We start from the raw sequence: 14,802 nt of genomic DNA on the forward strand, positions 1-14,802 counted from the left end.
GGTGAGAAAAAACTTACAGCAGGAGGTTGAAACGGATAGCAGGGGGAGAACAGGTGACGGGAGAGGGACTGCAGGCATATGGACTTTAAAGAGTGCAAATATGTAAAAATAAAAAAAAATAGACCTGCAGCCGGTCAAGGACACTGGCCGCAGACAGGAAGCTGTACTAGATTCATGCTACATGGCAGGGTAACACAAAGCCCAAGAATGAAGGATGAGGCGAGGAGGAGGCACTGACCAATAAGAAACAAGGAAATGAGAGTGACGTGAAGGCCAATGGTAAGTAATGGGCGGGATCCAAGCCCATTTTTAGAATTTTTTTTTCTGTTTACAAAAGATTTTGCAAGCACTGGGCAGGTGAAACCTAAAAATGGTCTGCTTCTGCTCACTACCCCTGCGCTGGTCCTCAAACAGTCTGCCTAGCACCACGCATAAGCGTTGCACCATGGTGCAGAGGTGTGTGCATGCTGTCTAGCATAGGATTTATATTGGAACCATACCCTTCCAGTACAAAATCCTGTGTCTAGACAAATTCTGAAACATTCCATACGTTGGATGGGTGCATACAGTGCAGAAGACATGCAACATTTGGAGAAACTAAAACGTTTTTCCATGTTAATGTCGGTTTTAAATGGGCATTATTATTTTTTTTCTCCAAAAAGCCAAGTTTTGGTAGCTTACATCAGGTTTGTGTGAAAACTATAGGTGCTTCCACTAATAGACCCAAAGCACATCCCTGTGAAGCAAATCACAATGTTCGCTGAGAAAAGAGCACCTTTGAACTGCAAACTACCTTTTAGACTGGAAAGTAAATATCCTTGCAAGAGTTGGAGATGCTTTGCGTCATTTTGCTCTGGTGCAAACCCTTAGTAAACCTGGCCCTACGTTCTGTTACGCATGCTTGCATGCTTAGGGACTAAGCATTAGGAGGAAAAACTATTTTTTTTTCAAGCAACATTATTATTGCAATAAGATCGACCGACCGCATTAAATCCCCCGCCCCTCCCCCCATCTACCCCCCACCGCCAGGGGGAGGGGGGGTCTTGGAAGGTGGGCGTTCTGGGAAATGGGCCACCTTGTCCATGACCTAAAACGTCTTTTCAGAGCCATACAACACACAGACAAATTATGTTGAAACGTATTGAATGTAGACAAAGAGGTTGGTATGAACACTATGATACTCAAGGAGATTTAATGCAGCAAGTCAGCTAATTAAAAGTCAGAGTAACCACAGATTAGCTACAAATGTACTAATCAACTCAATAGGGTACCTGAGCAATCACGGCCTCCCTGGTTCCGTAGTATTTGTAGAAGAGATGATCAGTCTGAATGTAGAGCTGGCAGGTGTTTTTTTCGGCTTGAGCTGCACGCCTTCTTCTTAAAATCTGTGGTCCTTCGTCATCGTGCTCTTCAAACGGTTTCTGCCAAGGAACAGACGCAGAGTTTTCACAAATTACGAAGAAGATGCTAGCAGCGAGATTAAACTTGGCTCCCCCGTGGTCATGTTTTTCAAAAGCAAATACACTGCAGTTTGCTCATGCACATAATTGATTTGAATTTTGTACTTATGCATCGCATGTAGAGGAATGGCTTGATAAGGGAAGACTAAATTGGGCTTCAGGGAAAGAAATGAACAGTGCAAAAAGGATCTGCTAAATTGGCAGAGATGTAAAGAGCACTGTGCTAGCATTAGCATGGCCCGGCAGGGCTGTTGGGTCCGAGCGCCACCGCACCATGGTCAAGGCGTCCATCGCAGACCAGAGTTTGCTGGTTGTGGGTGCAGTTCATATGAACAAAACACAAGGATTCTGAGACAGATCATGCTGCATCCTTTTCTGAATGATATATGGCAGAACTAGAAAGTGCACATGCTATGTGGCATAATTGACCTTCATAAATAGCAGACTTGGGCGCCCTAGATTACTGCATCTACAAAACGTATGCTGTGTACACTATATGGGCGATTTAGCCGAGTTACATGACAAAAATGTAATTTAAAACTTCAAAACAAAAAATCTAAAGACAAGCCAGTCTGTTAAAACATCGTAGTGTGGCCCTTTAATGTTAAGTACTGGCCAATACACCTGCACTATTTAAACAATATTGTGACACCCGTCAATACATGTGCAGTTTTCTCCACAGAGCAGTGTGCATAAAAGTCAGTGTATACCATGTACGTCATCTACCCTGCAAAATGCCTCGAAGTACCAGTCGGAATAGCACTAAAGAAAAAAATAATCCCACCTACACCCCTCCCCATCAAGCACCGTTATTGACTACTGTTCTTTATAACAGGAAGCTGCGTTTTCCATCACACCTGACAGCCCACTAAATGTAATTTAAAGAGCAACAAATAAATTCATTTCGAGTGATTATAAAGATATCTTGTTTACTACACTAACAACATTTGATCAGCTTTAATTAAAAAAATGTTAACGTTCATTTAATTGTGATACTTTTACAACAGATTGCAAAATCTTCAAATATTTCTGGGCTGATTGATGACTTATATTCCTGTTTCGTTCACAAAGACATCTTGACAATAAGCAAGTACCCCTGCTGGGCTCAGAATAATGACGCTGGTTGCACTAAAGTGCACTTCGTAAAATTAAGATTTCATGCTTCCCGGGCTCGGGGGTACCTGCGTCACGGGGTCTTGTGCGCCAGACATCTGGTACTTCTTCATCCTCTCAAACACGGAGTGGTCCGCGCAGCCTCCCTGCGGCCCGTACTTGTGCGGGTATTCTGAAATGCAAATATGTCTATTATGAGCACAAGAACGGACCTTACCTAAATTAAACTTAATTAACAAAAAAAACATATTACAGATAGAAGCAATTACTTTTTTTTTTTTTTTTTTTTAGAAATTGATTTTTTTTATTTATGAATCATTTTACAACTTAAATTCTGGGGATTCAAATACAATTAAATATTTTAACAGGTCAACACCGTGAACACAAGCACCCCGCGTGCTGAACGCGTTTCCTGACAGGGCTGTAAAATATTACAGGTGTAAAACCTTCAATCCGGTAAGCAAAGCGCGTTTTAGCATAGGTCTATGATGGGCTTCAGACTGGTAAAGGGCCTCCTTCTCGTAGGAATGTAGTTCACAATTAATGACCCGCGTGCATTCTTATCAAAGTACATGACCAGCTGCAGCTCTGCTGTCCGCTTTGCTTTGGAGTGGCACAAAAAGAATAAATAACCGACGATGCTCGTCACCATGCACGTGCCACACCGAGTAGGGGTCACACTGTCCATGTCAACGCCGAAGTGCTAAATTCAATCCAAGATACCGAGGCACACACCTCCCCCCTCCCCCCGCCCCCCCCCCCCCGTCTGCTGACGGAAGGGTTCGTGCAAATGGAGGCTCAGGAGGCCACTGCCATTTTTATGGTTCAAATATCTTTATTGAATTTAAACATGAAACAGAAAAGACAAGCAAAGGGAAAAGAAAACAAAAGAAACCCCTTCCAATCCCAGGTACCCCCCGCCCTCCTCCCGTCCAGTGCTCCCTTCCCCACGCTAACCCCCCCATGCCTCATCCCACCTATGCCAAGCTCTCAGTTACCTATTTAACAGTCTGTCTGCCGTGGTTCTGTGGGACGTAACAGTCTAAGATATCAGGGACATGTGACTTCTCGGAATTCTGTGGCCAAGAGTGAGAGAAATGGCTGCCACAGGTCGTCATATGTGGATCCCTCTCTCCCGCCATAGTAACAGTTTCTCCATCCCGAGCACGTGCCATAATCGGTGAAGCCATCCTAAAAAAATGAGGGTACAGTGGGGGTACGCCAATGTGTAAGGATATTTTGAACCGCCGAACCTAGTGCAATAGCTGTCTGCCTCTGCGGGATTTTAGAGGGTAAGTCAGGGATTAGGGAGACCCAGTAGCACGTACGCTGGGAAGCGCAGGATTTCCATCTCAAAGTGCTTATCTATGTAATCTAACACTTGAGCCCAATAAGACTGAATGTGCATGCATTCCCACAACAGGTACACCAGATTGCCAATCGGGCCACAGCCACGCCAGCATGTCGCCTCTCGGTTGCGGTCTATCGCAAGTAGTCTGTCTGGGGTATAATACCAATATGTCGCAACTTTCGTGAATGTCTCTGTGAGCCCCATGTGGTATGCAGAGTGTCTAGTTCTATAGTAGATCTCCCACCATTCTTTGTGGCTGAGAGTCCTGCCCAATTCCCTCTCCCATCGCTCGCTGCCTGGATTATGTGTGTACACCTGCTTGGTCTGTAACATCTCGTAGAGGTCAGAGATGAGTTTGGCGCCTGTCTTGCGGGTGATGAGCCATCTCTCGTATGAGGATAATAGTCTGCCTGCGCTAGCGTGGACCTGCGGGTGTAGTACCCAATGCCTTACCTGTAGATCTCTTAGTCATTCAGTCTCCGGGAAGCCGTACTCCTGCCTAAATTGGCAAAAGGGAACAACCTCCTCCGCTCCATACATGTGATACAAAGACTGACAACCAGCAGGCCTCCAGTGTGCAAAAGCCGCTCCATCTGCACCCGGGGTGAAGTCGGGGTTGTCGACCAACGGGGTGAAGGGAGACGGGAAGGTTGTAAGGTCATGGGAGATCTTGGTGGTGTCCCACACCTCAAGAGGAACCCGGGTTATGTGCGAGGCATACAGGTTGGGGGGCCTGTGGGGCTTGCGCAGGAAGGGAATTTCCTGTAATGGTCTTCCCGCCACGGCTTGGTTTTGAAACAGCCAATGTTTCTCTGATTCCCATCTACTCCATTCAACGAAGTATCGCAATTGAGGCGCTTGAAAGTACAGTTGGAGATTTGGGATTCCCAGTCCTCTCATCTCTGGCACAAGTGTCACTAGTGCTCTCCGCATCCGCGGCTTCCGGCCATTCCAGATAAACTGGGCCAACTCTGACTGCGTCTGTCGGATCCAGCCGACAGGCGATCTGAGAGGTAGAGAATCTGGGGTAGAATAGACATTTTAACCGCTGCGATCCTGCCTAACCAGGAAAGAGGGTAGTGCTTTCATCGGCCAACCTCGCGTCGGATTTTCCCACGAAGGATGGCGTAATTGGTGGCAACCATAGCAGGGAGTGAGGAGGCCAGTTGTATCCCCAAATATGGGACGGTGTCCGTCGCCCATTGAATGGGGAACATTCTCTGCAGGTACTCCCGGGTGGTAGGGGACAACGAGAGATCCAAGGCGATCGATTTGTCCATGTTCATTTTTAATCCAGCCACCCGGGCAAAGGCGTCTAGGTCTGCCATGTGCGCTGGTAAGGCGGTCTTCGGGTTAGTTAGTAAGAATAGTACATCATCAGCATATAAATTGATTTTGTGGATATAGCCGCCAAACTTGATCCCTTCAATTGCCGGGTTCTGCCGCATTTTCTAGGCCAGGGCCTCCATGCACAGGGCAAAGAGAAGACGCAATAGTGGGCACCCCGGCCTCGTGCCTCTCTCAATGGAAAAACTAGCAGAGGTATATCCATTCACTCTGACCGCAGCCATTGGGAATTGGTAGCAATTAAAAATAAAGGTGCAAAATTTCTCACGTACCCCCACCCTCTCAGACAATTGCTCCAAATAGGGCCAATGGAAGCGATCGAACGCCTTCTCGGCATCGATGGTCAGCATCATATATTCCCAGGGCATGTGAGTAGCTTTCTCTATGAGGTGGAGAACGCGCTTGGTGTTCTCCGACGTTTGGCGTTCAGGTATAAAACCCACCTGATCCGTCAATGAGGCCGGGAATGTGAGGGGCTAGTCGAGAGGCCAGAATCTCTGCTTTCAGCTTCAGGTCAAAATTGAGAAGGGAGATCAGGCGATACGCCCCGCATTTAGTTCTATCCTTCCCAGGTTCAGGAATAACTGCTATGGAGGCTCCTAAATGGTCTCTCGGTATTGCTCCTTGTTCAGCAAATGAGTTAAACTGTTGGGTGAGGAGTGGGGCAAGCCATCCGGCCCTGGGGCTTTCGCCAGCTTTAGGCGAGAAATAGCGGCAATGACCTCTTCCATTTGGATGTTTCTATCCGGGTGTTCGGTCTGGGATGCTGTCAGAGGGGACAGGGAAACCAAGTCTAAAAAGTAAACTCCCGCAGAGCTGTCAGCTGGGCTCCCAGCGTAAAGAGTAGCATAAAATTCGCGGAAGGTATCCGCTATCTCAGCGTCCTCAGATACGCAAGTCCCGTCTGTACTGACAATCTCCTTGACTCCTTGTTGCTGTCGAACCTCCCGCAGTCTATTGGCCAACAGGCGCCCGTACCTGTCCCCCCCCAGTGTAGTAAGCGTGTCTCAATCTTAAGGCTGCATACTGCGCTCTATCTTGGTCTAGCGCCGCCAACTGATGGCGTATAGTCTTAAGCTGTCGCCACACTCTTGGGGCTCTGGTCCTTTGGTGCATTTGTTCTAGTTCCCGAACGCGCTGTGTAAGTTCATCACGCTTACACTGGCGTTCCCTATTGTCGGCAGCCAAGAGGGCAATAAATTCCCCCCTAACCACCGCCTTCAGCACTGCCTACTGGGTTGCAAGGGTCGTTTCTGGGTTCGCATTATGAGAAAGGTAGTCAGTAATGGTGCTTTGTATACGCTTCACAACATCAGTCCTGTGTAAGTGTGTCCCTAAGACGCCATACCCTGGATGGGCGCGATGTGGGTGGAAGGGTGAGAGTGACGATTACCGGCGCATGGTCCGAAAGTGAGGCTACACCCATCTCGACTGTGGTCGTAAACCCGCATACTGGGGCAGAAGCCAGCAGATGGTCCGGTCTTGCGTAGGTTTTGTGCGCATTAGAGTAATAAGAGTATTCCCTATCCGTGGGATGAAAACTGCGCCAAAGGTTGTGTAAGCCTAAGTCATGTAATCGCCTGTGTCTCTCTGCCGATAGTGCACCTGCTTGATGAGTGCGTTGACTGGATTCCCCAAAAGGTTGTCAAACACAAGGTTTAAGTCACCCCCCAGGATAATGTTACGGTCCGGAGTGGCTGTGGCAGTGGCTTCAGTAAGAGCAGTCTGTAGGAACTTCTCCTGGCCTTCATTCGGGGCATACAGGGAGCCAACTGTGAACGTCAGGCCGCATAAGGCGAAGCGGTATGTCAGGAGCCTCCCCTTAATCTCGGCACCCTTTTGAAATACCTCCCCCTTGAACCGCTGTGTCATTAAAAATCGCCACCCCAGCCGTCTTGGTAGAGCAGGCGGAGAAGTACTGGATGGGGAACCTGCGGGACCGCAGCCTATGACAGTCGCGCGTCAGCAAATGGGTCTCCTGTAGTAAACATAAGTCAGCTTGTGTGTTCTCTAAACATGAAAATATCGCCTTGCGCTTTACTGGATTGTTAAGGCCCCTCACATTGAGGGTAAGAATCCTAAGGGTGGAAGCAGGCATACTCAATCAACAGGAAAATGTTTGTACCGGGGGCGCTACGATTGGTACCGCTAATGTAGGCAATTTCTAGATATGGAAGGGCAGCCCTTACGTATGGAGTGATGCTTGCACTAGATAAAAGGCGAACGAGGAGCACTGGACACCCTCCCCCAACCCCCCCAACAATTTCCAAACTACAAAACATGTGAAGGAAACAAAAGAAAGCAATACCACATAGTCCATCAACAATGGTTGATCAGTGAAAGAATATCGGGGTGGGTCACCAACAAGAATACCCCTCCCTCCCGCCAACAGCCTGGGCCGTAGGAAATCAAACAATCGGCCAGGCATAAGGCCAGAGTTAGCTGGGCTGGGTGCTGGAAAGATCAGTAGAAGCCGCCTCCCAGGCTGACCTTCTGCCCTCCATTACTTCGGCGGCTCGGGGTTTCCTAAGACGGCGCCATCGGGGTCTGGAGTCATCAGTCTCCTCTTTGGAATCCTCGTCTCCACCCTCCGACTCCGGCAGGTCGACACCCAGCAGCTTGCTAGCCTCCGACAGAGAACGCAGTTGGTATAGCTTATTATCTATACGGAACGCCAGCCGGAACGGGTGGCCCCAGCTATAGGGGATATTGCGCTGTTGGAGGTGCACAGTGATAGGTTTGAAGGTTCTTCTCTGCTGCAGGGTTAGGGTGGATAAGTCTTGATAAAGCATAGGGGAGTGTCCCCGAAACTGCAGAGGGTGCAGCTGCCACGCTTTTTGGAGGAAGGCCTCTTTGGTGCGAATGTCTTCAACACAGACTAGGATGTCCGGCGGACGGGGCCGACGGTGCTATCGGTGGCCCCACTCTGTGCGCTCAGTGTACTCTCAGCTCAGTCTCCAGCGGCCTGCCCAGGATGTGATTGAAAAGTTCTCTATAGTAGGAGAAGAGATCCTTCAAGTCCTCATCCACCTTCACCCCTCTGATGCATATATTGTGGTGCCTGGACCGGTTTTCCAGGTCCTCGACATGGGCTTGGAGGTCCACCTGTTGGTCATGGATCCGGAGGATATCCTGTTGGAGAGTCGCTATCTCCACGTCTTTCCCATCGCTTTTACTTTCCAAATCAGCGACCCTCTTCAATGCCGTCCACCTCTTGTCTGACCTCTCGAATTTCTGATGCGAACTCTTGCTTGAGGGTGTGAATGTCGTCTCTTAGAGCGGCAAACATGGATTTGAGGAACGCCTTAGTGATCGGTTCCATGCCATCTTTCTTCCCTGGCTTTGGGCCAGAGGACCCTGCTGCTATGGTGGATGCCATGGGGTCCGATTGCGCTTTAACATGCAAGTCTTTAATGGTCTTTTCTTTCCTGTTTCTGGAGGCGGACATGTCGCTCTCCGGCTAAGTGCAAGTGTGTCTAGGGAGGTCCCTCCTTGTCGCCGTCGTAGACTTCCTCTCGTCGGCTGACCCTGGTTGGGGACTTCCCCGGTCCACGAAGGAGGCAGTAAGCCCGGGTGAGCTAGAAATATATGGGGACCTTGTTACCGCCCTGTGCTCTGGGCACAGTCCAGCCTCCCCACTTCCGGCACCAATGGCAACCGCACAGACCAGAGGCGGCAATCCAAGAGGGGAACCACGCAGAGCAGCTTCTCACAACTTCAGGTAGCCTCCCGGCCTAAGTTGGAGTCCACGCAGCCTCACCCCCTGACTAGTAGAGGCACGCTAGACCTCATCGCCGTCTAGTACACTTTACTCCCTCCTGATCGTCCACCAGCCAGCGAAGCACCAGCCAGGAAACCAAGCATCCGATCCGGTTGTGTATCCTCTTTAAACTCCGTGCCCTCCTCTCGTCTGCACTCCAATTGAGCGGTCCGTAGCCCCCTGGCACCTGCTGCTCCCCATGCAATGTAAGTCTGGGCTCCCCACTCACCAACAATGTCCCTGGGTCCACGCCGTTACCTGCAGCCATCTGGGAGGTGTGGGCTTTTCGCAAAATGGCGGCCCAGTCTTTCCTTCCTCTGGTTGCCACCTAATCTCACCTCCTGTGGAGCACCAAGCCCTGACAGAGCAATCTGTTACCGGGGGCACCGGGTCTGATCTGTCCATGCCACAACCCCCCATGGCGATGAGCCGCGGCGCAGTTTGCTCCCACCCACAGCCGAGATCCGCGTCCTTGGCCCCGGTGGTTCTCCGGGCCCTACGGGCGTAGTGAGTCCCCCGGGCACCAGACCCCCGACACCGACACCAGTCTGCTCGTGGCAGCTCGCCCACCGCCTTCTCGGGTGGCGCTCCGTGAACACTCAGTCGGCGCTCCAGCAGGCCTCCCTGGAAACCTCCGGCTCCCTGGCGCAGCGCTGGGCCTTCGCAAAGTCCAAGAGGGGGGAGTCGCACCCCGCTCCGACCATGGCCACCCAAAGCCTTGTCTGAAATCGCCGCAGGCTCTATCCCGGGGCACTACCCTGCCGCCTCCCGATCGGAGGGAACTATATCCTGGCAATGTATGTAAAGCTGCCTCTGCGTGGGTCAAGGCCGGCATGCACAAACCCCGATCTAGCCCCCCTTTGGTGTCCTCGGCGCCCCCCTAATCCTCAGTCCCGTCTCAGCTGGCTAACTCCCCTGCGCTGTCTTGCTCCGGGGATGGCCGGGGGCGCCGCAATCCTCCCTCTGTCCTTCGGCGGGAAAGCGGGTCATTCAGGCCTTTGCCGCTCCACTCACCCATACCGCTGTGTCCATCCGTCCCGACTCAGATCGTCTGCCTCAAAATGGCAGTCCCGCTTCTTCTCTGCCTTGCACCGCCAGCAAGGGACACCAGGGCAAGGCAGTCCGCCTGATCGCGAGGGAAGCCAGCTCAGGTGTCACCCCTGGCTCCCTGCGGGTCCCCAATGGCCGCAGGCCACAACACAGGCTGCCCCCGTCAGCGGTCTAGCTCGGCGCCGCGGGAGTCTGCACAAGATGGCGGCCCGGCCCAGCTCCGCCACAGCACCGTCGTCTCTAGCCTGCAAGGGGTATCGCCAGTTCGCTCCCAGCGGAGCCTCCGCAGCCCAGTCTGTCGCTTCTTTCCCTGATCTCTGGGTACCTTGATTCGGGAAGCCGTGAGCAGCGTCGCTGACACCCGACCTTTTTTGACTGAGGTAGGCCTCACTGGATTCACAGCAGCTGGTGGGCAGCCCGCCACCCGGGTCAATTCAGTCCACCCGGACCCTCTCGGTGCGCCGCGTTCACTCCTGTATGGCACCGGGCCAGTCCCACGACAAAATCAGGGTAACTGTAGCTGTTGCGGCAAGATAGCCGATGCTGAATCAGGCCGTCGGCAGGAGCTCCGGAGCAGTACGGCTGCTCACTCTGCCATCTTGACCACACCCGCCCACGCTGCCATTTTAAAAGAATGTTTACACCAGGGAATAAAAGTGTGCGCATTTCTCTTTTCTGAAACACTTCCAAAGTGGCATTCGTTTTTTTGCCATAGTGGATTTTGTATTCGTTCTTTATTTTCACTGGTAAACTCAAAGCACTGCTGCAAAAACCTCACACACACACCCTTAACACACCAGACATACTGCATTCCTTCCCTTTATCCCATCCTTCAAAAATATCCTTACCATACACTACACAACACTATTAAACTCTACATCGCACAACAAACCTCCCAACCCTTCAGAACATACCTCACAACATCACACTTTATAACAGACCAGGACATATCACACCAAAGGTGCTTGGGTGATCACGAAGGACACTTAATTTGTAGTCATAAATCAGCTGTAGGTATATGTACAGGCCACCTCACCCAGTTATTGTAGCATGCTTCATCACCTATCGACACCAAGGTAGACGCAAACACCTTGGTGGACTCAACCGATGTCTGGGAGTTCAGATAAAATTGACTGATAACTGCAGGGATCCAGAAAGATTGCTAATAAAGGGGAAATTCCAATTGGAGTATACCCAAAGTTATTTTTAGAGTACCCCAGAAATGATTAACAAGCATTTACAATGCAATGGTTTCGCCTTTGGAAAAGTTAGAGTTATTGGCATTGCTCATGACTTTTTTTTTTTTACTTATAAATAAATGGCATTGTTATTTATATTGCCAACAGCTCACAGCCCACACAGCTCTCTCAGCCCACACAGCTCTCAGCCGACACAGCCCACACAGCTCTCAGCCCAACACAGCCCACACAGCTCTCAGCCCAACACAGCCCACACAGCTCTCAGCCCAACACAGCCCACACAGCTCTCAGCCCAACACAGCTCTCAGCTCTCTCAGCCCACACAGCTCAGCCCACACAGCCCACACAGCCCTCACAGCTCTCAGCCCACACAGCCCTCACAGCTCACACAGCCCACACAGCCCTCACAGCCCTCACAGCCCACACAGCCCTCACAGCCCACACAGCCTTCACAGCCCACACAGCCCACACAGCCCACACAGCCCACACAGCCCACACAGCCCTCACAGCCCTCACAGCCCTCACAGCCCTCACAGCCCTCACAGCCCTCACAGCCCTCACAGCTCTCACAGCCCTCACAGCTCTCACAGCCCACACAGCTCTCACAGCCCTCACAGCTCTCACAGCCCACACAGCTCTCACAGCCCACACAGCTCTCACAGCTCTCACAGCCCACACAGCTCTCACAGCACAGCAGTTGCTCTCAGTGCAAGTGTGCACTGAAGCAGGTACTGTAGTAGAATTGGCCTATACCATGTACTATGTACTGCACTGTGACATTTACACAGCACTTCATCCCCGGGCTGTGGAGCGCTCTGGTTTGCACGGAGATCCTAGGTGCAAAGGTTTAAGATGGCGTGGGTTCGAGCGTGACCAGTGCCTGTGATGCTGGGTGACGCGTGTGAGGTCTGGAGATGGGGACTCTGCGCAAGCGCAGATCGGCCCTCTTACGTGGCTGGTTATAATATACTACTTTGCACAAGCGCAGACATGCCCTGCCTCTTACATGGCTGCGCAGCCAAGTTTTAATGTGCTCCATTTTTTTTTGCTGTTTGCAAAGTCCTCTTATTCCTGCTGGCACAGAGTGGTGCATCTTCGGCGTTTCACCCTGTGCGAGATTTGTTGAAGGAAGGAACAGATAGGAGAGGGGCTGCTCCATGACACTGTGGTTTCCTTGACAGTGGTTGCTCACTTTTTTTTGCTGGGGGAACGAACAGACAGGCTGACATTGCAGCACGCACACAGAAAGACGGACCTTAGACACTGCAGGCACACAGACCGACAGACTGCAGGCACACAGATAGACGGACACTGGAGGCACACAGACAGACAGACGGACCTCGGACACTGCAGACACACAGACAGGCTGACATTGCACGCACACAGACAGACGGACACTGCAGGCACACACACAGACAGACGGACCACGGACACTGCAGGCAGGCAGACAGCCGATCACCGCAGGCACACAGATAGACGGACATTGCAATCAGACAGATGGACACTGCAGGCGCACAGACAGCGGGACACTACAGGCACACAGACAGACAGACACTACAGGCACACAGACAGACGGACACTACAGGCACACAGACAGATGGACACTACAGGCAAAAATATTAAAAAAATAATATTTTCAAGAAAAATTCCCGGCATAAATTGCGCCAGGGTTCGAAAGCAGAGAGGCATTTCGGTTAAGAAAGACGGTAACCGCGTAGAAACGCGGAGGGAAAACCCTGTTTCTTCGCCTCGCTTTTAACTAAACCCTCCTCCGGCAGACCTGCTAACGCGAGTCCGAGGATCCGGAGCTTTGTGCAGGCCTCACGTAGGCCGCGTTTCTCAGGCGACGTCGGCGCAGCGTTGACAAAATAGTGACCGTGTGGAGGTCACGGGTCTGTCAAAAATAAATATTTCCATTTACGTGGGGGGGAATGAGGCCGCTGGTCTACCGACAATCGTATCTTTTCCTTAACAGTTCAATATCTAGTAACTAAAATGGAGACTGCAAACATGCTCCTCAAACCAGATAAAACCAATGGGGGTAGTACACCGCGGCCACCGTCAAAAAGGGTTAAAAACGGCATTGAAGATCACATAACAAAACTGTTAATAATGCCCAACTGCCACAGGTCTAAGGAGAAGGAAATGAAATCCTACGTACGACGGTTCATTTAAAATCACCACAAAATAAAGTACTACCGCCGTGGGTTTTCTTCATTTTGGTAAACTTGTGAGACCGGGGTGTTTACTACTATTAAATTAGGTACGGCCACCAATCACCAAAACAAAATATATGTCAATTCAAAAATATTTATAAAAACGTTCATTTTGTAAAATGTAAGCATAAAAACATGCGTCGCTAACAAACTACACACGGAACAGCACAGCGAGGTTGTTTAACATGGTGACAGATTTTAGGCAAGGCGGATGTACCATCCGCATGATTGCCGCAGCCCACAAAAACACACACATGCACGTTATTTTCTGAGGGAGAAGTGCCGGGAACACGTCGTAAACTGTTGTTTCAGACTGCGGAGGGTTAAGTAAATAAGCAGGGGAAAGACAGAAACAGCCACACCGGTGCAAATACTTACTCAATAGGGTGTTCCGGGTCATAGTAGTCCCCCATGTTCATCGGCCGCAGGGAGGACGAGGAGCTGCTGCTTCCGGGGGCCTGGACACATCCAGCATGGGAGAGAGGAAGAGGGAGGGGTGAAAGCAGAGCAGCTAAACACAGGAGACGAGCCACTTAACAACCACACGCACGCGAGGGGGTCACTATTAACGGCTGGCAGCGCTCACAGATTCTCGTCCATCCTTCCAGTTTAAAAAAAATGTAAAAGCAAGACTTTAGGACGTTTTCAAGCCATATTCCCGCTGATGCTGTTAACAGGGATGGTAAAGGGATCCTATCCTCCGTCTGTCTATGTAGGCCTCAGACCAGCTTCCCCTTTAGGAAAGAAAAATAAACACTTCCCATGCGAGCAGGTTCACAGCCAAACGATCGCTTTATTTTTCGCTTCTTTCTATTCCAGATAGTAATACTCGTACGGAAGTAGCAGGTTTCCTAACGCCTCCGGTGGTACGGGCGCCGGTGAAAGGCTTGTCCCTTCCTGCAGCTTTCCCATGGCTCAGCAGAGAGGTCCTCCTCCTCACCCTGCAGTGCACACAGAAACGGAAGTTGTAACAAGCACCTACGAAGACAGGGGGGGGTGGTGGGAGAGGACACGGACGGCGGGAGGGGGCGGGAGAGGACACAGGGGGCGTGAGGGGGGCGGGAGAGAACACGAACGGCGGGAGGGAGGCGGGAAACGTGCCGGGGAAAAACACTCACGATGCCCAGGACAGCAGCAAGCACGGCCCGGCCGGAGGAGACTCGGGGGCGTTCCCGGCTTTCGGCTGACGTCGCGTGACGTCGGCAAAAGCCAAAGAATCTCGGGAACGCCCCCGTGTCTGGTCCGGCATTGACGGACAGGCCCCTCGTCCAATGGCTAGGCTCCATTTATGGAGCTAGCCAATGAA

General features: G+C 51.1%; 1 protein-coding gene across 1 annotated transcript in view; it reads right to left on the bottom strand.

Moving 5' to 3' along the window:
- Positions 1–14,802, bottom strand: part of ADAM10 (ADAM metallopeptidase domain 10) — a 542,337-nt gene that overhangs the window by 174,328 nt on the left and 353,207 nt on the right. The window contains exons 5-6 of the mRNA XM_086959374.1: positions 2,642–2,745; positions 1,272–1,421 (exon numbers count right to left, since the gene is read on the bottom strand). Coding sequence (XP_086815500.1) covers positions 1,272–1,421; positions 2,642–2,745 — 254 coding nt within the window. The remainder of the gene's footprint in view (positions 1–1,271; positions 1,422–2,641; positions 2,746–14,802) is intronic.

The sequence above is a fragment of the Lissotriton vulgaris genome, chromosome 2_2 (assembly GCF_964263255.1).
Source record: "Lissotriton vulgaris chromosome 2_2, aLisVul1.2, whole genome shotgun sequence".
Lineage (NCBI taxonomy): Eukaryota > Metazoa > Chordata > Amphibia > Caudata > Salamandridae > Lissotriton > Lissotriton vulgaris.